We start from the raw sequence: 27,389 nt of genomic DNA, 5'->3' as shown, positions 1-27,389 counted from the left end.
CAACATTCTTTAAAAGTTTGGTTGGAAGCCTACGTTATTTGACATGCACGAGACCAGATATCCTTTATGCTATTGGACTTGTGAGTCGATACATGGAGAATCCAAAGACCACTCAATTTAAAGCTGCAAAAAGAATCCTTCGCTACATCAAAGGTACAATTAATTTCGGCTTGTTATACTCATTTTCTAATGACTACAAGCTTGTGTGATATAGCGATAGTGATTGGGGTAGAGATGTAGATGATCGAAAAAGCACCACAAGATTTTTGTTTTTCATGGGAGATACTGCTTTCACATGGATGTCAAAGAAGCAACCTATTGTCACACTATCCACTTGTGAAGCTAAGTATGTAGCTGCCACATCAAGTGTTTGTCATGCAATTTGGCTCAGAAATTTACTGAAGGAGTTGGGCTTGCCACAAGAAGAGCCAATCGAGATTTGTGTTAATAACAAATCAGCAATTGCCCTATCCAAGAATCCAGTCTTTTATGATTGAAGCAAACACATAGACCCTCGCTGTCATTTCATAAGAGAGTATATTGCAAGAAAAAAAAGTGCAAATCAAGTATGTAAAATCTCAAGATCAAGCAGCTGATATCTTCACCAAGCCGCTCAAGAAAGAAGACTTTGTAAAATTCAGAAGTTTGCTTGGTGTCATAGGATCAAGTTTAGGGGGGGGTGTTGGATCATAAACTTGATCCAAGATAAATAAATTCAAGCCCAACTCATGGAAGGTTCCATGAGTAGGTATGGTTGGTGAGATTTGAATTACTTGTAGTAGGTGTGGTAGGTGTGGTTGGTGAAGTAGTTGAGTGGTAGGTTTTGATGGATGGTGAGGATTTGTGTATTAGTTGAATAAATGAATGGTTGTGATTAGTTTGTTTCATGTATAAATACCCCCTCTCCCCTTTGGTTTAAGCATCAAGTGAAGTAACAAAATCTCTAAGGTGTAGAGAGTGAAAAATAAGAGTTGTAATTGGTGAGGAGTGTTGTTGAAGAAATAAAATAGTATTTTTTTGTGTGTGTTTTATTTATTAATTCTCCAACAATTATATCATGTGGTCGATATTGTGCCATAGAAAGCCAATTTTATTGTATTATTATTATTTTTTGTTGAGTATGATTGTGTTTACCTATTTAGGCTAACTTAAAAAATTTAACTCAAAATTTTACAAGAATGTTGATAAGGAGAAGAGAGGATAGTGAAAATCAAATATTATAGCTTTAATGTATTAAAATTAGTGTGTGATATCATCTAATCTATTAGATCTTAATAGTCCTTTTTTTTAATCTTTTTTTTGTGTATGTTATTTTTTTTAAAAAGGTAAATTAATTTCTTAATTCTTATGTCCTCACATACGAGCTAGGATATAATTAGCATTTAATTATCTTAGAAAGCGTTCATATTCTTTACTTTGTTAGAGTTGTATTTAGATTATTATTTTTAATTCTTTTTTTTAGTAGGATTGTTTTGTCTTATTTGAGTTAGCTTACAAAATTTTAACTCAAAATTTTATAAGAACGATGATGAGGAGAGAGGGTTAAAAACAAATAAATGTTATAGTATCAATGTATGGAAATTAATGTGTCATATTATCTAATCCATTAGAACTAAGCCATTAATTTTGTTTCAATATAAATATAAGTGTGTCTTAGTTCCTTTTTTTTTCTTCTTTTAAGTAAAGGAAGGACAAAAGCACAAATCAATTTTTTAACCCCTAACTCCCTAGAATTCTAATAATGGTGGCCAAATAAATAAAACTACTTAAAAATCACTCAACTAAATTTTTGGAGGCACATATATTAAAATATGTAAAAGTGCTCATATACAACTATTTCTTATCATTTACCTCGTTCTATCCCACCTCAAATTTTAATGTATTCCTTTGGATTTTTAAACTCTTGACCTATGAATTATTTCCTTTGTAAAAGTTCAAACACGTGAGCTATCCCATCTGCTTCATGTAAGATAAAATTAGAATTTCATTAACTTAGAAAGCGTTTCTTATTTTGTTATTGTCATATTTAGATAATTATTTAATTCATTATTTTCTCTTATTTGAGTTAACTCACAAAATTTATAGATTGCTCCCGTATTTTGTTAATTATTTTGCTTGTCTTTAAAACTTTGTATTTCATTATTTTTATAACAAATCTATTCTCTCTCTCTCTCTAGAGAAAAAGTATAATTAAGGGTACGTTTAGAGTTGGCAGCAATACCCGCGGGCCCCAATTAATTTGGGGCAGGTATGGGGCCCTAGAAAAATGTGAAAATAAATTCAGGTCAGTTTCGGGTATGGGTCTTAGCCCCAAACAAAATTCGAGTTTGGATTTGGGGATTTTATCGGGTCCCCTAACCTGACCAAAAATAAAATCTAAAAAGAAAAAAAATATTACTTAATATTTTAAATTTGTAAATTAAAAATTCTAACACCCATCCTTTGCATTGAATCGATCGTTATTTCCCAAAAGAAACCCTAACAGCTCGTCAGTCACCACCGTTGCTAACAGCTGGTCAGCCGCTACCATTCGTCGTCTCCGACCAACACTCAGTCACGCTATCGGTTCTTCTGCTGCAAGCTTTTTGCTTTTTCTATTTTTCTTTCTTTATTTATTTATTTCAAATTGCATCTGGTTTCATTGATTTAAGTCAATTTTACATTTTGTGTGTTTTCATTCATCTTCTTCTGATTTCATTCTCAGTCACATAGCCTGAAGTACAAACTGCAGCCATGGAGAGCTCACAGAAACAGAGGTTGCAGCCATGATTTGAGTTACTGACAGCCATGCTTTGGGTAAGTTATGTTTTGATTCTCTTGATTCCCCTCCTCCTATCAGGATCCCTCTCTCTATCCCTTCTTCCGTACACTTTACGACGCTGCTGTTGCCTCCTTCCTAAGTTGTATGAGAATGATAAGCTTTGTTGTGATGCCATTTGATGGGCTTTATTATCATGTACACTTTACATTATAAGCTTTTTTTTTAATCAGTTTAAGAAACACGATGGGTTTGATGAATGCAGCTGAGATTTAGCCGCCATTTATAAAATACCGGCAGAGCTCTAGAGAGAGAAGAGAATAAAGATAGATTGAGTTTTTTTGTTTCAGGAGGTTTTCTTTGAATAATAAATAATGGATTTTTATTGCTGGTGAGAACACTTAATCAAGTCTTTATTAATGAAAAGTTTATGTTGAAAATGTAAAATTATTTTGATTTGTGATATAAAATTTGATCATTTGTAATTATGTTGAAAACTTAGAATTATTTTGTTTTTATTTTTGTGGAGGTTGTTAAAATTTGATCACTCATAATTTTATTTTTAATATGGAATTTGATCATTTGTAATTTTATTTCTAAATATGGAGGTTGTTAGAATTATTTTTTTTTTAAAAAAGAAACTAAAATATTCAGAAATTATTATTTAAAAAAATGAGGATCGGGTCCCTGTTTTAATCCCCACTCAATTCGAGGATTTTCGGGGACATACCCAAACTGTAACACCACAAATCTAATACATGCGGAGCACGTGAAGGAGGTTACTCACAAATCATAATCTTTATTCATAAGTTTCAAACTGAAATACCTCCAATTCTTATTCAAATAAATCCACAAATTCAAACGTCTAATACTAATTAATCTCTCTCTCGGACATAAAAAATAATAACAAATGTCTCAAACTCCAAATTACACGTTCATAATAGAAATAACTAAATAGAAACACGAGTCTATTCCTCCTCTTATTCGAATAGCAACGGAAACAGAAAATTACTAACTCCAAAGCTAAGCGCCCCTCTCAAAGAAACTTAATTTGCAAAAAGTAATGACGAGGGGTGAGCCGTCAACTCGGTAAGTAAAGTCATTTATAACATACTAGGCCCATCGATATAAAAAAAATATTGCAAGCCTTCTTTTGTTTAAAACATATATCATAATCCATAAATTTCATAAAACGATATATCACGATAACATAACATAAATTCTTAATAATTCAGAATATTCAAAAGCATATTTACTTACGAAGCAAATCATATAATACGTATACAGAAAACAAAAGGTTAGCTCATGTCACATAGTGTCACCTATAGTCCCAGTGACCCGGCCAGAAACAGAATCAGAATATCGTGTGCACACTCAAACAGAAACCCAGTACTGGTCCAGACAGATATATCGTATATTACGATCAGAATCAGAATCAGAATAACTATGGACAATGAGCCAAAACATTAAGAATCCCATACAATCATCAATAATTGAAATCAAACATAGGTACAAAACATTCGTATCAGTTTCATAAAAGTTCATATCAATAATTTAGGCTTGCATAACATTTTAAAGATAATATCATAAAAGGTTGTCATGTCATAAAATCATTTACATATTAAAAAGCATTTATAAAATACTTTGTTAAAAAGAATTTAGGTTTGAAAACATTTACATAAAATTAATTTTGTTATCAAAATCAATTAATCCTTTAAGTAGTATAAAAACATTTATACTTATAATAATAATATCAAAATACTTATACATATCCAGTACATTAGGAATGAAGTTACTTACCTCGAAAAATGAATGAATAAACACACCTCTAAGCTTCTAAGAGCCTCAATCACCTTCAATACCTTAAACAAATACAAGATATGACAATTAATAACTTATTCTAAGAATCTGATTTTCTAATTCATACCCGTACAGGTCTGATTCTCAGAATTTTAACTCTTAATCTAAGACTCAGAATGATATAATATCCTATGGAACTATTCTGGACATCCATGAGTACCCCATGTAAAATTTACAAGAGGATCCGATATCAAAAACATTTTAAAAACTATTTACTTCTCAGTAAATTCGAAACTGTTTTCACATAATCTAAACTAAACAGAACGAGTTCCGTGATTTTTATAAAATACAATACTAATCAGAAAATTATGAAATTAAAACTGGGAATCCTAGACACATATATTAACATACATATAAACTTTCAGAATTTTCCGAGTTCAGTTGGTGGTACAAATAGTCTTTTGAATCTGATCACAATACTGGAATCGCAGTTTTCCAGTGCAGTGGTTTCTATTTCCAAAATATGTATAAAATTGAAAACGAAGTCGAATTTAATGAAATAAAATTTAATCAAGAAGCCCTACATGTCTAGTTTCCAGAAATATAAATTTTATAAGAAAATTCGTTCAGAAAATATAGTTTTAAATTCGAGATACTCATGCTGTCCAGAATTATCCTGTGCTTAATACGTCAAGGATTGATTAACTAAACTCATAATAAATCAAAACCCTAAGCAAAGCCTAAATATATTCTAAATCATGCATTAAGATCTATAACCTTCTAGAATCGTGCCAATATAAACCCTAGCTAGATAGAGTGATTAGAAATCTGTTGAGAACAGGGAGAATAACTTACCCGTCGCTTTGATTCTCTCCTAAACAAAGGTTTGAATCCTAAGATTTGGGTAGGAGCGTAAAGAGCAGCAGAGAAGAAGAATAAACGTTGTGAACTTAGGGTTATGGAAGGGGAAAAAGTATGCATTTATAGGAGATCTTAAGAAACCCTATTTAATAAGGAAAAATAACCCTTTTTCAAAATTATCTCATAAATAACCTCTATTTAATTAGTACCCCTTTCTTAATAAGGGTTATAGGCCACCCATAATTCTCAATGAAAGCCCAATTTCCATAATTTAATATGTATGGGAATTTGTGACGTTACACAAATTATCCCCCATTACAATTTTTTGGGTATGGAACGGGTTCGGGGGATAACTTCCAAATCGGGTTAAGGTGATCATGATCCCCGCCCCATTGACATCGCTAGGTACGTTTCTGGCACTCAGGTTCGGGCAGGTATGAACAGTGCAAATCTATTTGCATTATGCAACAAATTGAAAATCTACAGTGAACGGATCCTTTATGTCGATAATATTAGTTTCTATTGCATAGAGCTCAAAAGGAGAATTCTAATAGTACTAAATTGACTTAAACGGACATCATTTATCATCTTTCGAAGTTGATTGGTGGTGGTCAAAGGTGGTCGTTAGTGGTTGCTTTAATTTTTACTAATAAATTAAACAATAACAATTTAATATTATTTAAAATACACAAGCCAACCCATAATTACACTAAATATAAAATTGTATTAACAATATGATACAATGTAATTTTTAATACAGTCCAATATAGACCTCGTTTAAATTAAAATTGGATAGCTGTAATTTAAAAGTTACAGCACTAAAATGTTTGGTAAACACTAACTGTCATAAATTGAAAACTAAATTGATTTGATTTTATACTTTTATTTCATAGTTCAATCTTTTGGTGAGTACCTTTTGACTAAGGCCATCCTGCCAAGGCTGACAATCAATTTCTTTCATAGAAATGGAGTGGCATAAAAAGGAAAATGGGGGAAACATTCTTTGGGAGCATGCGTCCGAGTATGTTTGTGCAATAAACCCCTCTGGCCAAAGACTAGTGGTAGGTGGTCCTGCCGGTACCTCAACACCAAAGAGGGGCCATAGTTCAGTGCACCAAAAGTCACCGAACGAATTATGACAAGTGAGGAAATGCTTTCCTTTGAAGTCAACAGCAATTAAAATTATGGAAATGATTAAGTGGCCGGCGTCAACAGCCCGGCGTTTGCTTCATCTTGACTGTGATCATATAATCTTTTCAAATAGAAACGATTCGTCAACATAGGATATGAGCTCATAATTAGATTTTTCCTACTTACTTACGGCTCAATGACCTTACTGCCCTTTTCAATAGAAACAAATGGGCACCTTATATATGAAAAAATTAGGCTACCATCATGGACCAGGTGCACAATAGCTGGACTCCAAATAATTGATCAGAGTTTATTTCAACTAAAAAAGTTTCGTCAACATAAGATATTATTTGTAATTAGAATTTTCCTACTACCTACAACACAAAGTCCATGCCGCCCTTTTGAATATAATGCTATAAAGATCCACATGGGAGCTTTTTATTGGTTAAAAATCAGTTTTTTTTTTATATAAAAACTTTTAGTACCGATCTCATACATTACACAAGAATTCGTAATCTAGAATATCATACCTTGACAATCCGATTTTTCTTTTTCGCTGAATTAATTTAGACTCTTAGATCACGATCTATCACCACCACTTCTATTAGATCACGATTCGTCACCACCAATTTTGTTAGATCACGATCCGTCACCAATGATCTTCCAGGTTATGACTTAAGTTTGTTCTGCACTTGACGTGTGGACGCCTTTATCACCACTAAAAGCAACTAGCAAGAGAAAATATTCCTCTCAAAATTAGAGAGAAAAAATCTTTTTTTCTGATATGTATATTGTGGCTCCTACTTTTCCTTTTGAGAAAACAAGTCTTTTTCTTTCTCTCTTTAGTGGAAACCCTAGACTCCATATTTATATATTTTTTAATTCTATTAAATCAAATTTGATTTAAATTAAAAAATAACAAAACCAAAAGTGGCATTACTTATTATTATGTTATAGGGGCCCACCTAGTAAAATAACACAAGGCCCCTTACACATAAGCATATTAAATGAAATCTCCCACTAAATAATATATTTATGCTTTTAACCCAAATAACTAGTTATCTTGCTTATTAATCTAGTAGCAGCGTAGTCAATTAAATGAGCTAACCCGGAGATCATATGGGTACATACAATAGTGGCTACAATAATTAAGTCTGTAATTAAACTAGCCCAATTATTTAATTCCAAATTTACTCCACTGAAAGATTGGAATTTACCTCCATAATTGTATGCTATCTAGGATAGTATTTTCGAATAATAATTCGACCCATGACACATTGATTTCTTTACTGCATAATTCTTTGTACCACATCGTTGATTAAATCGATATCTCAACTGTCCAATCAATTTTATTACATCTTGCTCCATGATACTTACTGGTTTTCTCTAATGATCATTTCAACATACTAAATATGTTGACACACTTTGGCCAGAGAATTTTATGATCAAGTACTGAAAATCCATCAAGAGATGTGTTGTACAAATTCTATATTGTTAGTCTCTAACTCCAATACTCATAATTGCTCTCACCAAGATACCCGGTAATCTTGACTACAAATGTGTGTCATGCCTATTGATAACTCAAATGAAATGACAATTACAATCATGAAATCATAACTAACTCAAGATTAAGATTATAGTAAAATTAATGACTATAAGATTTAATAAGTCTGACAGATATTTCAACGTTAATTAAATCTCATTTGTGATCTTATTCAATGTAGTCGTACTACATCAATAAATTCATACATAATTTAGACAAATCATTTAATAAATTTATTACAGTCTATACCTAAATAAAGTGTCCAACTTTATTTATCAACTGCGAACTTAATTTATTTAATCATAAGATAACTTATATTTATGTCTTCTGTGAATCCACATGGTGATTAGATAAATACATATAATATGATTAAATGGACTTTACTCAAAATATTAATGCAATTAAGATACTTGAATAAAATACCTCATTTATTTTATTAATCAAAAAAATTATTTATTACAATTAAATAAACACATATGCTTTTAAAGAGCATATTTTCCCAATACTTTCATGAATTAATACAGCGTTAAACAATCCGACGGAGACTTTCTTCAATCATTTATAGTGGATACTAAAGACTTTCTTCCAACATACCTTCGTATGAAACATTTAATGCTACACGAACCTTTTCATATGAAACTGGTAAATACATCCAATATAATGCTTCTAGCCATGTTTTAGGCTTATAATAAAACAACGAATCTAACAATTAAACTTATATTTAAAATGAAAAAGCAACGAATTTTATTCATGTCCTTAATCTCCTCCTCACCCAACAGCAAAATATTTCTAACTACAAAGTTAAGAGGTCTGGGATTCAACTCCCCGGAGCGAAGATTGAGCTGTCATTATTTAAAGGATAAACTTCAATTTGTCCCCTAGATAGAATAACAATCATCAATTTATCTTATAAAAGTATGAAAACATCAATTTACTCTCAATTACTATCAAGAAGAATAAAAGAAAAAATCATCAATGTGCCCCCTCCTCCATTTACCATCTTCTTCTGAAAAAAATGAGGATAAATTTGAATTTTCATACTTTTGAGGATAAATTAAAGATTATCATTCTAAGTAAGGAGTAAATTAAAATTTACCTTATTTTAAATTTATTAAAAAAAAAGCTTAATTTACAAATTTTATTTTAATGAAAAGATTTACATATTATTTGCTTACACTATTCCACGATAATTGCTAATGAATAATAAGGAGAAATAGACAGAAATGACGTATTGATGATTGCTTACATATATTGGCTACAATGGGCGAGGCCTTGTAGTGCCCCACAGCAGCCCCTGTTGGACTTCTGAAAATTTTTATGTGCATTTTCAGCATTGCCCCATCATTAATATGAAACATCAAAAAAGTCCCTCTTAGTAAATTTTAAAGTCCCTCTTTAGTAAATTTAAAGAATATAAGTGTCGTATATTAAAAGAATGCTTCATGTCTCAAGCTTAACAGTTAGCACACATTTTGGACTAATGAAGTTTTTCTTTTCCAATTCTTCGTTGCTTTTTTCCACGATTCTTCACACTTCGCTCCTCTTTTATCTCTAAAAAAGTAAACCACCTCAAGAAGTTTACTATTGATTTGCTACTCTAATTAGTTAGTAAGCCCTCTTCATTAACTATCACTTCTTTTATCTTTTTGAAATTTCTCTTCGATAAAAGAATTAACGTTATATTTTTGAAAAATTTTGAACTCTCATGTCATATTGTTGATCATGAGTTTATCCTTAAACTTTATAAACATAAAAAAATACACATTGAGACAATTGTAAACATATTGTGAAATGTTTTAATGAATTTAAATTTTGGTACTTGTTATTTATTAATTTTAAAAAAATATATATATATTATTGTTTGAACTTAACCTCTATTACACTGGACTCCTTGACCGCCACTGGATAGAAAACAAAATGGCAACAAGGACCACACAAAAAGGATTGAGACTTTGTAAGGTGATGACAAACTTTTCTGCCGTGTTCTAGATTTTAAGCTTTCTAATTGTTTGGCATGCCTTATGTGTATCATCATTGAACTGTTAGGATTGAAAACAAGCAAAAAACATGGGCTGATAGTGGCCAGGCACAACAACCAGCGTAGCAATAGTTGAGGTAGCAATCGCCTAGATCGCAAAAGCCACCAAGACAACAAAATAATCCTTATGCAAAGCTATGCCGAATAAGTGTTTGAATTTGTAGCACCAAGGCATAGATCGAGTGATTATCGTTCTAAAAATTTAAATTTGGTAGAGGCTGTAGTCGGCAAAGAAGAGGTGGATGACGTTGAGGATGGGATGACGAAGAGGCCTTGGAGTTGGAAACAGTTGAAACAAAGTTGCTAAACTGCATTGTGCAGAAAATTTTATTGGCGTCGAAATTTAAAGAGAATATCCAACGTAATAAAATTTTCAGAACACGTGGCACCATCAATAATAAGTTGTGTAACATGATAATTGATAGTGGTGGTAATGAGAACATAGTTTCAAAGGTACTGGTTGATGTGATAGGACTTTCGACAGAAATACATCCCATACTTTACAGAATAGGGTATATCAAGAAAGGGGCAGAAACGCGAGTGACATAAGTGTGTCGTTTTTGTTTCTCCATTAGAAAGATTTATAAGAGTGATATGGCATGTGATGTAGTAGATGCAGATATGTGTCATCTGTTATTAGGTTGAATGTGGTATGTGAGGTAGTAGATATAGATGTTTGCCATCTATTATTAGGTAGACCTCGGCAGTTTGATGTTGATACAGTGCATAGACGAGGGGATAGTGTGTACAAGTTTTGGTGGAATATCAAGAAGATTCATTTACTGTCTTTAACAGACAAGAAGAAGAATCTTAAAGCTGAAACGAAGAATTTTTTTTGCTATTGTGAAGGGACATTTAGAAGAAGACTGTGACGGTTGCAAGAAGTTGTAAAAGGAAGATGAGTTTGAGGTTAATTCTATTCCTTTAGAAGTACACCATTGGCAGCTGAGTTCACCGACATTACACCATTAAAGATACTTGATGGGCTGCCTACTTTACAAGATATCCAGCATCATATAGATTTAGTCCCTAGTGTAAGTTTACCTAACTTGCCTCATAATCGCATGAGTCCTCATAAGCATGCGATTTTACAAGGACTGGTTGATGAATTATTGTAGAAAGGGTTTATTCGTAAGAGCATGAGTTCATGTGTTGTACTAGCTTTGTTGGTGCCAAAGAAGGATGAGAGTTAGCGTATGTGTGTAGATAGCACTTGAATTAATCAGATTACAGTGCAATATTGGTTTTCTATTTCAACATTTCAGGATTTATATAGGGATAGCAATTGTGTCCGCAAATCTGCCCAAACCTGCCTGCTGCTGACAATTTTGTGGGTTGCGGGTGAGTTTGGTATTACAATTTAAAACCCGCACTTGGATGCGGGTGGGTTTAGTATTAGCCCAATATCCGGCAAATACTCGCATGAATATCCGCTAGACCTGTAATGTTTTTTAAAAATATTTTTAATTTAATTTTAATTGAAAAAATATTTAAATCTAAAAAATATATAAAGAAAATAATGCAATTATGCAAAGTGCCAAATAACCAAAGTATTTTTGTATGGTCTATTTTTCTTTAACTCAATGCATGAATTATTTCATTATTATAATTTTTTTCTTCTAGTTAATATTTGAAAAGCATTATTCTTTAGAAAATATTAATCTTAATCATTATTGTAGGCATCATATTGGATGGGTGCTAATGATGGTGAATGAAATGAAGATCTTCTCTTGGAGCTTGTGTTGGATGATAATATGAAATATAATTGTTATTTTTAGATACTAGTTTGTGGGTTTTTTCTAATAGATTTTTGTATTTTATACTTAAATTCAAGAATTTGTGTTGGATTGATGTTGAAATTTAATTTTTCATTTACATTGGTTAAATTTAAAATGGATGAGGTGCCATGGTATTCAAAAACATTGGTTTGCTGGTGGTGTAGATTCTTGTTCTTTTGACCCGCTTTTGTCATGCACATACTCTACTGTTCGGGACAGAAGGTGCATTTTTTGCAACTAAGCCATGGATGATTCCTTTGGTTTATCTTTTAATTATATTCTGCCAGGATTAGTATACAGTAAAGAAGAAGTTTTAAGTTTGAAGAAAAGAAACAAAAATTCATTCGGTCTCTACAGAACCTGAGGATTGTCTATGGGCAGAGTAGAAGTTCCTGTTACGTCCAAGGTGGATGGATGCTTGTTATTTCCTCTGGCGTAGGCTGCCTGAAGATGATTATCTCCCCTGATCATTGAACAATCTTCAGTTTTCAAGCATTCTTGTAAACTGATGTTCAATTTAATAGCTATGTTTTGCTGTCAGCAATTTTGTTTCGCGATTGCTACATTCTTATATCTGTTTTCGGAAATTAACAGTGGTGTTCTAGCATGAAGCCTTTTACATTATGAACTTTCTTATATGATAGTATCTACTTAAACAATGTGCTATGATCAAATTTCATAGTCATTGGCACAGAAAACTATGAGCTAATAAATCCCTTCTCAGTTTTCATCGTCATTCTTGCCAAAGTTTCATAGGCCTTCAATTTTCATTATTTTTATTTGGAAGAAAGCTCTTAGGAACTTCCTTTTTGAGGTTATATACTCTTGTAGCATCTACATTGAACAATCTGGAAAATTTAACTATTGTGCATATTAGTTTCTGCTACTGGCATTTGTAGTTGAAACAATGCTGCACTTTTAAATTATAATCAATCACAACTGTTCCGTGATGATACAAAACACTTCATGAAGAGAGGTGAAACAACCTCCTGTTCTATCATTAAAATACTACAAAATTCAAATGGTCTCTACTTAAAAGTTTGACATTCTTGCAGGCTGCGACTCCATTAAAGAACTCTTCCCTTCCTTTCCAAAGTGTTTGGATGGCAAAGATATCTAATGAAAATAACCGAGAACTTGGCCACCCACAGTCCGCCTGAGGGCCTCTTCATGATCCAAAACACCATCCGGAGTTGTTAGCACAACATAGCCCCACTGCATTGCAAAATCAGAATGAAAAGCACAAAAAATAAGTTCCAAATATTATGTCATTTATTGCTTTTTTTTTTTGGGTGAAAAATGTTGGATTCATAAACATACATACTACACAACCATTCCTGCCAGTGAAACCCCACTTACTTCAAATGGGCAAGCATATATAAAAGGACTTAAAAGAGATTTGAACAAACCTGTCTAGTTGGAAGAGCACGCACCGTGTACCCTTCAATTTCCCTTGCCTTGACATCCTGCCTATAAGTGAGAGCTCAACAATCATTTACCCTGCCTAGTAGTTCAACTTTGATCTTGCCCACCCTATGTGGATCATACACCTGAAAATCCTTGATGTATCCTTTAAATTTATTAAAAATAAAAGAAAGAGAAAAAAGGTCAAGTTCAGAAAAAAAATAAAAACTGCATGCTTCATCTAGAATAAATAATAGCCAATAAGCTTTAAAGATATGTGTACATTTTGTAGCCTCTATTGCAAAATAATTAAAGAACAGAATGAAACTCTTTACAAAAAAAGATTGAAGAAGGTCTAGAATGATAAATTTCTGTCTAGATGGTCCTATTTTATTTGTTTCGTATGAATAGATCTAGCAGATAAAGAAATCAAAACATCTCATAAGCAGCTTAAACAAACACTTAACTGGTTAGAAATTATTAGTAACAGCAGTTTTGCCACGAACCATGTCCATGCAGCAAACACCATAAGAAAACAATAACTAAACCTAGGTACCTCACCCTTGACAAATGTACTTGCAAAATTGCAATCAATTAGTTGGAAGGACCAGTAAATGACTTCCAAATACATGAAGGTTAATCCAAAGGAATTGCTCTGAAATCTATATTGCATGATCCAGAACAAGAATAGAAGCATTATATAAAATGAAGGCAGGCAACTTGTTCAGTCCAAAATTCATGTTCATCAACAACCTTCTGTATACAATCAGGGTGCAAGCTTAAACCAGGAAAGTCTGCGGCATTTCACACACATTTTCATTAATATTCTGCAGCAATTCAGAGGCACATTTTTGGTAGTAGAGAATTGCATGTAGCAACCCTACCTCCTTTTCTTTCCCTTAAATTTATTAACCAACGGCAGAGTGTTTTCAGTCAAAATTTAAGGTGTTGCATGCTATGCATGCTCGTGAAAGTAAATATGGTAGATCTGTATGTGATGAGCCAATGATGTTAACATGAGCATAATTAAGAGTGAAAATAGCATTTCTTAACTAAAACTCGGATTCAATTTGTATATTTAAATAAATTTGTTCTTAGATTCAAATAATATAACCCAAGGCCTCGTGGACGAAAATGTATAGAAATTTGATTTGATTATTTTACTTCAAAGTTTGCATGCAGGTACTATCATCGCCTGAAAAGAATAAGGGATGAGAAAATAGTCGAAAACCAAAGACCAAATCGTGCTAATGAACACAAGGTATTGCTTTATCACATCCATGAACCTCCTTCAAATCTCTGTCCTCCGTATCCACCTCATGGTACTCCGAAACAAGGTAAAAGGAAAAAAAAAAGTCAAAACTACGTATGTGGTTAAATTTCTGCATTTATAGTTTTATACACAAGTATACACACTTATGTTTCAACCTTCTTTATAGATTCCCTTAGAAACTTATTATGGAACAACTCAATCACCTATTGTTCTTTACCATTCAAGACCATCCATCCAATAAATATTCATTTTAGAACATAACCTTAAACTGAAACAAAAACAAACCTGCATGACTATATTTTCTACCATCTAAACATTACCCGTGGATAATGATGCAAACAGTAGAGAGAACTAAATGTTGGAGAATTAATAAATAAAACACTCAAAAAACACACTATTTTATTTCTTCAACAACACTCCTCACCAATTACAATTCTTATTTTTCACTCTCTACAACTGAGAGATTTTGTTACTTCACTTGATACATAAATCAAAGGGGAGAGGAGGTATTTATACATGTAACAAACTAATCACAACCATTCATTTATTCAACTAATACACAAATCCTCATCATCCATTAAAACCTATCACTCACCTACTTCACCAACCACACTTACCACACCTAACACAAATAATTCAAACCTCACCAACCATACCTGCTCATGGAACCTTCCATGAGTTGGGTTTGAATTTATTCATCTTGGATCAAGTTTATGATCCAACAACCCCCTTAAACTTGATCCTGTGACACCAAGCAAACTTCTGAATTTTACAAAGTCTTCTTGCTTGAGCGGCTTAGTGAAGATATCAGCTGCTTGATCTTGTGATTTTACATACTTGATTTGCACTTCTTTTCTTGCAATACACTCTCTTATGAAATGATAGCGAGTGTCTATGTGTTTGCTTCGATCATGAAAGACTGGATTCTTGGATAGGGCAATTGCTAATTTGTTATCAACACAAATCTCGGTTGACTCTTCTTGTGGTAAACCCAACTCCTTCAACAAATTTCTGAGCCAAATTGCATGACAAACACTTGATGTGGCAGCTACATACTCAGCTTCACAGGTGGATAGCGTGACAATTGGTTGCTTATTTGACATCCATGTAAAAGTAGTATCTCCCATGAAGAACACAAATCCTGTGATGCTCTTTTGATCATCTACATCTCCACCCCAATCACTATCGCTATATCCAACAAGCTTGTAGTAATTAGAAAATGAGTATAATAAGCCGAAATTAATTATACCTTTGATATAGCGAAGGATTCTTTTTGCAACTTTAAAATGAATGGTCTTTGGATTCTCCATGTATCAACTCACAAGTCCAACAACATAAAGAATATCTGGTCTTGTGCATGTCAAATAACATAGGCTTCCAACCAAACTTTTGAAAAATGTTGAATCTATATCTTCGCCTTCATCGTGTTTGGATAACTTGACTCCGTATTCCACTGGCATGCTTATAGGTTTGCAATCATTCATCTTGAACTTTTTTAAAATCTCCTTTGCATAGCTTTCTTGGGAGATAAATATGTCTTCTTCCTTTTGTTTGACTTCAATGCCGAGGTAATTTGCCATCAGTCCGATGTCAGTCATCTCGAACTCTTTGATCATCACTCTCTTGAATTCTTCAAACAAGCTTGGATTACTTCCAGTGAAGATGAGATCATCCACATACAGGCACACAATCAAAATGTCTCCATCTTTTTCTTTGACGTAGAGAGCATGTTCATATGGGCATTTAGTGAAGCCGTTCTCTTGAAAATCTCTTGAAAATATTTGTCAATTATGCTATTCCATGCCCTTGGTGCTTGATTTAACCCATAAAGAGCTTTCTTCAATCTCAAAACTTTCACCACATAGCCCAATGGTTGTTCGATGTAAACTTCTTCTTCAAGGAATCCATTCAAGAAAGCAGACTTCACATCCATACTTCACATCCATTTGAAAAATCTTCCATTTGTTCTGAGCAGCCAAAGAAATAATAAGTCTAATAGTTTCAAGTCGAGCTACAGGAGCAAATACCTCATCATAGTATATGCCAGCCTTTTGACTGTAGCCTTTTGCAATTAGCCTTGCCTTGTGCCTTTCAATTTCTCCCTTTGCATTTCTTTTTTTTTTGTACACCCATTTGACACTGATCGCCTTGTGACCTTTGGGAAGAGTAGTAAGCTCTCAAGTATCATTCTTCACAATAGCTTTGATTTCTTCATCCATTGCAATTCTCCACTTTTCATCTAGTACAACTTCTTGGAAGTTGACTGGCTCACAATCAGCAAAGAGGGAAAAGAGAGTGAGATTATCACGTCTCTTAGTTACCTCATAGAGATCTTGAAGACTCATTGTACGTTCTTCGGTTCTTTTATTTAAAAAAAGATGGCTGTGAATCTCCACATGTGGTTGATACTGGTGAGATAGGTAGAGTAACTGGCTCTTATTGTTCTTCTACTTGTTTTATCTGTGTATGATCATCATCTTCAATGGGAAAGAAGTTGAAGCCATCCAAACCAGACCTAAAATCTCATTCTCCTTCTTTATCAAAAACTACATCTCGACTGATCATGATCTTCACATTGTTTGGATTATAAAGCTTGTATCCTTTGGAGTTGTTGTCATAGCCAATGAAGATGAACTTCTCACTTTTGTCATCCATCTTGGCTCTGCTTTTGTTTGGTACATGTACATGGGCAATACTTCTGAAAACTCTTAGATGGGTGATACCGGGCTTTCTTCCACTCCAAGCTTCTTATGGCGTCTTGCCCCACACGCTTCTTGTTGGAGATCGATTGGATAAGTAGACTGCACATGCAACAGCTTGGGCCCAAAATTCTATAGGTAGCCTCTTACTCTTGAGCATGCTTCTTGCCATTTTGTTGGGGGGATCTTGGAACTGTCAAAGGGCGTCGAATTCCATTTGCTTCACAAAGCTTTACGAATTCTTTGGAAGTGAACTCTCTACCTCGATCAGATCTCATGGCTTTAATCTGGTATCCACTTTCTTTTTCCATTGCCACTTTAAACTTCTTGAAGGCTTCAAAGACTTCTAATTTCTGCTTCAAAAAATACACCCAAGTTTTTCTTGAAAAATCATTTATGAAGAGAAAGAAGTAGTTACTTTTACCAAGGGAGCTTGGTTTGAATGGACCGCACACATCAATATGAATGAGCTTGAGTGGCTTCTGAGCTCTTGAGTTTGACTCCTTTGGAAAACGCTTTCTGAACTGCTTGCCAAGTAAACATCCTTCACAAAGTTGATCAGGGTGATTGATGTATGGTAAGCCTTTCACCATGTTCTTCTTGAATAGTAGCTCCAATCCTCCAAAGTTGAGATGCCCATATCGAAGAAACTTGTTTTCATTTCTTAAATAAAACATTATACATTGAGCGTTATTTATAGATGCAGAGGCTACATTTTTTCAAAGATTACATATGTGAATACGGAAGGAAATGCGTCGATCCATTCAGCGCGGATCGTGTCTTTGACAAGTGCAGATCATCCCTTTGACAAGTGCGGATTATGTCTTTGAAAACTTCCTTCAATGCTATTTTATTTGACATTCTCAACATGTCCTACCAGCGCTACGAATTTAGTTTGGCTGCCAATCTCAACACCGTGGAAACATCTTAGCAAAATATGCAATATGCATATTTTTACTTGTCAGAAACTCGATGCCAATGAAGACCTCCGGCGCAAGAAAATCAAAGATCTTATTGGTTATGCTGAAGAACATTGTCGTGCGGATAAAGCAATAGATTTTTGCAAAACTGCTTTCAATACTTAACTTGTCATCCAACAATTTTTTTTTCTATTGATTTGGTTGATCCCAATGAATGAGAGTTTTAAGGAAATAGTTTGATATAATGTAAGAAGTATTTTTTAAAAAAGATTAATATTGTAAAAAATTAAATTACCAATTTTTTTGGACATTAAAAAAAATTAATATACTAACTCCTTAGTAGAGTGTTCCACAAATATTAATATATATTTGTTTTGTTTCTATTTTATTTTGTGGTGTTAAATTGGTAATTTAGTTTTTTTATTAATGTCCAAAAAATAAATATTATTGTAAGAGAGTAATATTGTGAAAGTTAAGCCAAGAGGAATAAAAAGTGATGGCATGGGTGCCAACAATTTAATAGCAAGGATGTTTTGTGGTATTTTAAAAATATAGGGATTAAACAGACACTAAACTCAAAATATAGAAACTAAACAAGCTTTTACCTTATTTCTTTTTCTTATTTTCTAGTAGATTTTACAAGTTAATTAGGACAGCTGATATAATAGGATTTGTTTGATGCGAGGAATAATACAACTTCAATTACAACAAAATGGGCAATGGCAGAACTACTCCAAAACCCAGAGGCTTTATCTAAAGTAAAATTGTAGTTATAACAAATAGTTGGCAAAGGCAAAGCAATTAAGGAATCAGACATCACTTAATTGGTTACCTTATCTACAAGTAGTTATCAAAGAAACCTTCAGGTTGCACCCACTAATTCCCTTGTTACTTCCTTGCAAAGCCTCAGAAGATGGAGAAATCATAGGCTTCATAGTACCGAAAGATGCAAGAGTTTTGGTCAATGTTTAGGCTACTAGCAGAGATGAAAGTACATGGGACCACGCTCACTCTTTTATGCCCAAAAGGTTCTTAGGATCAGAAGTTGATTTCATAGGCCGAAATTTTAAGTCGATCCCCTTTGGAGCTGGGCGGCGAATTTGCCCTGATTTGCCATTGGATATCACAATGTTATATCCACTGCGAGGTTCACTCAGTAATTCTTTTGATTGGAAGCTTGATTTGCCATATGGACATGGTAGAAAAATTCGGCCTAGCCATACAGGAGGCTCAACCACTTCATATTGTGCCTTTTGCCATTTAGTCCCATACCATAATTTTGTTTCTTCCCCGGAGGAGTGAATTTCCAGCATGTTGTAGCCAATAAAGCACTTTGTCATTGGTTATATAACTATATATATTCATCATTCTTCTTAGCAACTATCTAGTTGACCAACTTAATCCACTTTTGAGCGGATTAATATAGATCGTAAGCAAATAATATGTAAAACTTTGAAAAATAAAGGACCATTATAAATCATTTAATAAATCTTATGTATGAACACTAGTTTTTGTTAGTTAGCTGCACTTGGGACTGCAAAGCTATTCACATTTTGGATAATTATTTTATGTTTCAGTTGTTAATAAATTAACTTTGTCCTAGTCTTTAGGAAGTTGTTAGTTTGTTCAACATGTATCAGCTTATGGCTTGATTCTCGGTCACTTAGTTTCTCAATTTTTATTATATATTGTAAGCTTAATGCATAAAAGAAAAAAGAATTTCCAGTTCTGCATTCCCGCATATCTTTCTTTGGTCTTCCTCAAAATTCTTCAATCCTCAGTTTTTTATCCTTCAAAATTAACAATTGGAATCAGAGCTCCCTTCTTAAGGGATCTGTGTGTGAGTTTGACGTATCATGGAAGCCGAAGCCAGTTTCTCTTCTATTGCTCCACCGGTGTTCGATGGAGACAACTACCAAATGTGGGCAGTACACATGGAGACATACTTAGATGCTTTGGATCTTTGGGAAGCAGTGGAAGAAGACTATGAAATTCCTGCACTTCCAAACAATCCCACCATGGTATAAATAAAAGCACAGAAAGAAAAGAAGATGAAGAAGTCGAGGGCCAAAGGATGCTTGTTTACTGTGGTGTCATCGACAATTTTCACAAGAATTATGTCCTTTAAGACAACCAAGTCTATGTGGGATTATCTCAAGAAAGAATATGCAGGAGATGAAAAGATAAAAGGAATGCAGGTTTTGAATTTAATAAGGGAATTCGAGTTGCAAAAGATGAAGGAATCTGAAACAATTAAAGAGTATTCAGATAGACTTCTTGGAATTGCAAACAAAGTGAGGTTACTCGGGTCTGAATTTAGTGATTCAAGGATTGTAGAAAAGATCCCTGTCACTGTGCCGGAGAGGTATGAAGCGACATTACAACCTTGGAAAATACCAAGGATATGTTAAAAATTTCCTTGGCAGAATTACTTAATTCCTTGCAAGCACCGGAGCAGAGGAGACTTATGAGGCAAGATGTCAATACTAAAGGAGCCTTAGCTGCCAAACATCACGGAGCTGACAAAAACAAAAAGGAAAAGAAGAAAGGCCAAGAAGGAAATTCAGTTTCTCCTACTTCGAGTAACAACAAAAGCAAAAATGAAAATCTCAAGGGCAAATACCCTCCTTGCCATCACTGTGGAAGAAAAGGCCACCGAGGAAACCCGATGCAAAATGTTCCAAATGCAATCAGATTGGATATGAAGCACCAATTTGCAAAGAAAAACCTCAGCAGCAGGAAGTTAAAGCCCAAGTTGCAGATCAAGAGGATGAAGATCAGCTTTTCTACGGCGTCTTGTTTTGCAAGTAGTAGTTCAACTGAAAGTTGGTTAATTGATAGTGGTTGTACCAACCATATGACAAATGACAAGGAACTCTTCATAGATTTGAGGCCAACTGACCTTACTAAAGTCAAAATCAAAAATGGTGATTACATTTCTGTCAAAGGGATAGGCACAATCGCCATAACTAGTGCTGAAGGTACAAAAAGAATCTCTGATGTCCTCTACGTACCAAAAATTGACCAAAATTTGTTGAGTGTAGGTCAATTGATTGAAAAAGGCTTTAAAGTGATCTTTGAATATAGTTTCTGTCGTATTCAAGATGTCACTGGTCAAGAAATTGTCAAAGTGAGAATGAGAGGAAAAAGTTTTTTTTTATCCCATCAAGGAAGAACTTGTTGCATTTTCCACCAAAGCTAGCAAGACTGAGATATGGCACAAGAGACTTGGTCATTGTCACTTGCAAAGGATGCAGCTCATGAAGACAAAGGAGCTCACAGTTGGCTTACAAACTTTGGAGATCACTTACCAAATTGTCAACCTTGTCAGTACAGTAAACAAAAAAGGAGACCATTCCTGAAGTCAACCTGGAGAACCACTCGCAAGTTGCAGTTTGTCCACACAGATGTATCGGGTCCTCAAAGAACTCCATCCCCAGCTTCATTACTAGGTGGTAGTCTTGGATTATTTCCCAATGACATACACCGTCTGCTACAATTAGCGATGAGCAAGACGATGCCACCAGTCCATTAGCTGGATTTACAGAGATGAAACCTCAGCCTGATGTCCAAGGCCTGCATCCTGGCACAATAATGGCATTTCAAGAGGACTATGTGGTAAACAATGAGCTACAGGGACATTGTTTCCAGGGGTTTGATAAATGTGATGCCTCTGCCTCAGGCTTGCACAACCCCACGGTTGGTATCTCGGGGTTAACTACTCTAATGAATCACAAGGAAAGCTTAAGTAAGGAGGACGGCATAGACAAAATTGAAGGCTATTTTAGAAACATGGTTGGGTGTTTAATGTACCTAACTACAACCAGGCCAAATATTGTTTTTCCTGTGAGTATTCTCTCTCATTTCATGCATTGTGCTAGTGAAGTGCATCTTAGAGCAGTAAAAAGAGTTATTAGGTACATCAAAGGAATTATCGACTTTGGTGTAAAATTCAAGAAGTGTCAAAACTTCAAGTTGTTGAGATTTTCTGACAATGGTTGGGGTGGATCTGTAAATGACATGAAGAGTAAATCTGGCTATTGTTTCAGTCTTGGATCAGGAGTTTTCTCATGGTGCTGCAAGAAATAAGAGATTGTAGCTCAGACTACTGCAGAGGCCGAATTTGTTACTGCCACAACAACAGTTAATGAGCATAATTTATATACATATTTTACCCTTAATTATATAATTACTAGTTATTTTTATTTGTTATTTTTAATTAATTGAATTATTTTATTGCATAGGGAATTAATTGGAGATTATGGATAAAAAGTACGTAAAGAATAACAATTGGACAACATTGAAGATCAAATCAATTTGTGGAAGTAATTAAGGAGATGTGCAAGAAATTCTGTTCGAAGAAACCGAAGCCAATAAATTGAATTCTCCATGTTCGTGCAAACAAAGAAGAAGATTAAAACTAAAGTGGGCAGCACATAAAACAAAGCTCTTAATTAAGCCTTTGAATGGAAAGTCAAAGTAGAATAAAGGAAGGAAATCAATAGCTTTTGGCTTTTATTGTTTTCAATTATGTGGCAAGCTTAGGGCTTTAGCTTGTAAAAGTTGGTTTAGTTATTAGAATCACAATAGGATTCGGTGGCCAAGCAATATAAAAGGGAGTTTTGCTTTTGAATAAAAAGAGGAGTGCAGACGCAATTCGGGCAGAAGAGTGCAGACGCAATTCGGGCAGAGGAGAATCGGCAACCAAGAGAAACTGAACAATTTGCAGCCGCTTGAATTAATCTCCATGACTGGTTTTATCAGTTCTCTTATTCCCAATTCAATTATGTTAGGCTAGATTTTTACTTTGGTTGAGGGTGAATTCAAAACCCTAAACATGCTATGCAATTAAATTTAAATTCTATCATTCAATTTATTTAATTGAGATTGTTTATGTTCTTCTATAATTAATGTTCATGGTTTATTCTTGTTTTATTTGAGTGGCCAACTAGATAGGACTTGAATAAATTTTATTGCTAGATTAAAATTCTTGATCCGTAATTGTCTTGATATTTTAATCATTAATAGCAGGTTGGAATCAGTGATTTCGATTGGAGAACATAACTTAGGTTAAATAATCCGAGTTTGTGTGTTTATTGCCTAGATCAACCTAATATCTTTCTTTGTTTAATGCTTCCATTATCTTAAATTTAAAGAGTTTGTTTTAAATTATTTAATGGTTAGAGATTAGGTGAAGAGCTTGTTTTGCCTAACAACACACTAAGGAAAGATTGAGACTAACAGAGCTTATTGTTGTCTATGATTGATAGTTTCAATATAAATTGATGATAAAATTGATATATTATGTGCATGTTTGGTAGTGGCGAATGATCCTTTAATCAAAGTTTTCATCATTATTATTTCTTTCTCCTTTAATTAGAGTTTTTATTAAATTCTTGTTCGTAGTTTTAATTTCTTTATTTCTTACTATTTAGTTAAAAATTCATAAACGCCCTTTTATTTATAATTGGCATTACTACTATTATTTTATTTTAAATCTTGCTTTAGAGTTGATATAAACATAACTAGCATAGTCTCTGTGGGATCGATCCTTACTCGCTCTGTACTAATTATTTATATTAGTGGTAAGGTTTTAAATTTGGTGCACCTTAACGACACTACTAGCAGTGAATCAAGCATTGTGGCTAAGGAAACTGTTATGTGATTTAAACTTGAAGCAATTGAATGATACAAAGGTATTTATGGACAATCAGGCAGCAATTGCAATCTCTCAAAATCCATTTTTTCATGGAAAAACTAAGCATTTCAAGATCAAACTCTTTTTTTTAAGGGAAGTGTAGAATGAAGGAGAAGTGAGCCTCATTTATTGCAGATCTGAAGATCAGCTTGCAGACATTTTCACAAAATCTTTGCCAGCAAACAAGTTCCAACTTCTTAGGCAAAGACTTGGAGTTTGCAGCTCCTAGTGCATGGAGGAGTGTTAGTTAGCTGCACTTGGGACTACAAAGCTATTCACGTTTTGGATAATTATTTTATGTTTCAGTTGTTAATAAATTAACTTTGTCCTAGTCTTTAGGAAGTTGTTAGTTTGTTCAACATGTATCAGCTTATGGCTTGATTCTCGGTCACTTAGTTTCTCAATTTTTATTATATATTGTAAGCTTAATGCATAAAAAAAAAGAATTTCTAGTTCTGCATTCCCACATATCTTTCTTTGTTCTTCCTCAAAATTCTTTAATCCTTAGTTTTTTATCTTTCAAAATTAATAGTTTTGCAGGTCCTGGATGATTTATTTCCTATTTTAACTTTTGTGATAATAGGATATTTCAATGGTGCTACCATACGTTGCGTGCCATATGCGTGCATTTTGCAAGAAGTTTAATTCATTTGAGAATATGGTGTTTTTGCCACAATTTTCTAGCCATGATATAGATTTTGCGGCCAAAAGTTTGCACGTTTTGGAAAATATTGGAATTGACTTCAATATAAGACACCAAACTTTGTGGTGAAAAACGTTTAGTTTACCCACGCAATGTTTGTCACCAAACAAAGTTTTAGGCTATGAGAAAAAAGTTGTGTTTATCATTCTTTAAGCAAATGAGTTGTTTCTACCCCCGCCCCCCCAACCAGAAAAAGGATAAATATCAAAATTTGTCAATGGTGATCAAACCTTGAATTCAGCCTGCTAGTTATTAAAATTTTATTAGAAGGTGTAGTATTTATCTCAACAAAAGCATGCCTATTATTAGAGTTTGACTCATGATGAGCTTTAAAACAATAAAAACATAAGTGTTTGCCAAGAAATACATCATCAAAGTGAAAATACAAGAAAAATATAAGAATAAAGTTGAGATATAAAAAGGACCAAAGTGTCACGCTTTAGTCTTTAAGTTTCTCTCATTCTCCATGAGATACCCTTTGTTACAGCTTTGAAATCCTTTTTTTTTTCTTGTGTGTGTGTGTGACGGCAATGGATATATCTCTAATGTGTTTCCTTAAAATGTGCTCCTTTATAACTTGGGATTAGGGCAATCCAAAAAGTCATGAGGACACTTGTCCATTCTTCGCATTCTAGGGCCAAATTTCTTTTTATATTACCTATCATGCCTACCATTATTTTGTCTGCACTTGACAGTGGTAGTGCAGTAATGGCCGCAGCAGAATCTGTCAAATATCGCGTGAATAGCCTAGACAGTTTTGTCTGTACTCAATCCTGGATTGCTGCAGCATGTGCTCTAACATTTTCTCTAGCTTAGGCTTGTTTTTGCTCATATACAGATAAGTCTTTTGTTGTTTCCTACAAGCTCATTACTGCAACAATGTAGTCGCTCTTCTACATCATCCATCAACAAAGCATGAGCTTTTTGGTCACCTACAATATCACATTTAATCAAAGCTAAAAATGATCTAAAACACATCAAATTATTATACTCATGCAAAATTTAATAAGAATGGGATAAAAATTCACCATTAACTCTCCAAGTAATATTAATTTAGGTCTAGAAATGTTATGATTGTTGAGTGTTAGAAAATGCATATTTATAAAGGAAAAAATCGTCATTTTACATTTCAAGTCTTACTAACAACCCTTACTTTTATGTATTTAAGCTTCTTGTAATTTAATTATGTGTGTTTTATTTTAATTAAGTATTTTATGTATTTTAGGGCATCATGGTCATTTCACAATAAACGAGAGATCAGACGGAAAAACAGACATCACTTTTGAACTCAGGAAGGTCGAAAACCTTAGGAGGAGCATAAAAGGAAAAATGACACTATTCACATGTACGGTACTGTCTACGGTATTGTTCATGACACTGTTCACATAGACGGATCGATGACGTGACATTGACCGATGATGTGGCATTGACTGATGAGGTGTCACGATCCTGTTGGGCTAAAATTCTTATGTACTGTTGATGGTGACGTGGCAGCATATCAGTGGACGAAAAATCTCGCATACGGTACATGCATCACACAGGATTATTTTCAACCAAACCGCGTCACTGTTCAACCCGGGTCAAACCGTGTTACTGTTCATCCGCGTGGTCAAACCGCGTACTATTGACTGATGACGTGGCGCAATCCTGAGCGTCCAAACTGTTTTTAATCCGATGGCCATGATTTACTCCATGTATCTATAAAAATGGGGCCTCTCCCCCCTAATTTGATATCTCTGAATCCATTTTTGGGATCCATTTTCTGTAATTCCTTCTCCATCTTGTATTTTCTACGTATTTTAATAAATTTCCATTTTACCCCTAGTTCAATTATAAGTAGCTAATTTTCTTTCAAGCTTGGGTTGAAGGTGAAGTCTCAACATGTGTCATGGGCTTTATTTGGTAAATTTACTTTCTTTTCCCCTCTAATTTTTGTGGATGTTTTGACTTCTCGTCGACAAATAATACTAATCTTGTCTAGTACCGCCTTGGTTTCACCGGCCCCCTAGTACAAGGTTATTATTATTTGGCACGATAAGCCCTTCGCACCATATTGATTAGAGCGTGATTCATGAGGTGTGGATTCCCCCCTCATGATTTAATTGGCATTAATAAGGATTATTTAGTCCATGATGCATGTTGATACGGATCCAGATACCCAAGTACGTCATCTCAATAGATTACTCTTCAATTTATTCTCGCCATTTCAATTCCAATTTGAGGATAATCCAAATCATTTTCACCACATCCAACCACCCATTTACAAAATTAATTCTACATATAATTAAAATCCACCTCCTCGTGAGATCGACACTTGTCACCATTGATCTATACTACAATAGATTCGTGCACTTGCGAGTTCAATAAAATTTGCACAACAATGATAACTCTCATTCATGGAGTTATCACTTGGGGACCATAACCACTTATATAGACAGCTGTTTCCTGGTGTCATTAGGTATTCATAATTCTATCCATCATAGAATTAGAATATCATTAGGTTTTTATACATTAAAGGCTCACACCTTATTAGATACATTAAAGCCCATAATATCAAAAACCTTAATAGATAACTTTTAATTAGGCTTAACCTTATATGATAGTCTGCAACACATAATTATTCACATATAAGCCTAATGTTGGATTAAGAATCGAATAATGCTAGATTTAAAAATTTAGCAATCTCCCACTTGGACTCTATATGTAACTTTATAATGATGCTTTGCAAAAAATAACCGTATGAGCTCAACCTTATTGTCAATACTGAAATGTATCTACAACCA

The 27,389-nt window shown here is 33.9% G+C and overlaps 1 protein-coding gene and 1 pseudogene across 1 annotated transcript; both read left to right on the top strand.

The window, feature by feature from the left end:
* Positions 1–18,701: 18,701 nt before the first annotated feature.
* Positions 18,702–19,469, top strand: LOC112096330 (annotated as a pseudogene).
* A 592-nt stretch (positions 19,470–20,061) lies between these two features.
* LOC18034115 lies at positions 20,062–20,616 on the top strand. Its single transcript, XM_024179759.1, has 2 exons — positions 20,062–20,226; positions 20,335–20,616. The coding sequence occupies exons 1-2, from the start codon at positions 20,062–20,064 to the stop codon at positions 20,614–20,616; spliced, it is 447 nt and encodes a 148-aa protein (XP_024035527.1).
* Positions 20,617–27,389: the final 6,773 nt, after the last annotated feature.

This window comes from Citrus clementina, unplaced genomic scaffold (assembly GCF_000493195.1).
Source record: "Citrus clementina cultivar Clemenules unplaced genomic scaffold, Citrus_clementina_v1.0 scaffold_8, whole genome shotgun sequence".
NCBI lineage: Eukaryota > Viridiplantae > Streptophyta > Magnoliopsida > Sapindales > Rutaceae > Citrus > Citrus x clementina.
The sequence above is the reverse complement of the archived record's forward strand: the minus strand, read 5'-3'. Positions and strand labels throughout refer to the sequence as shown.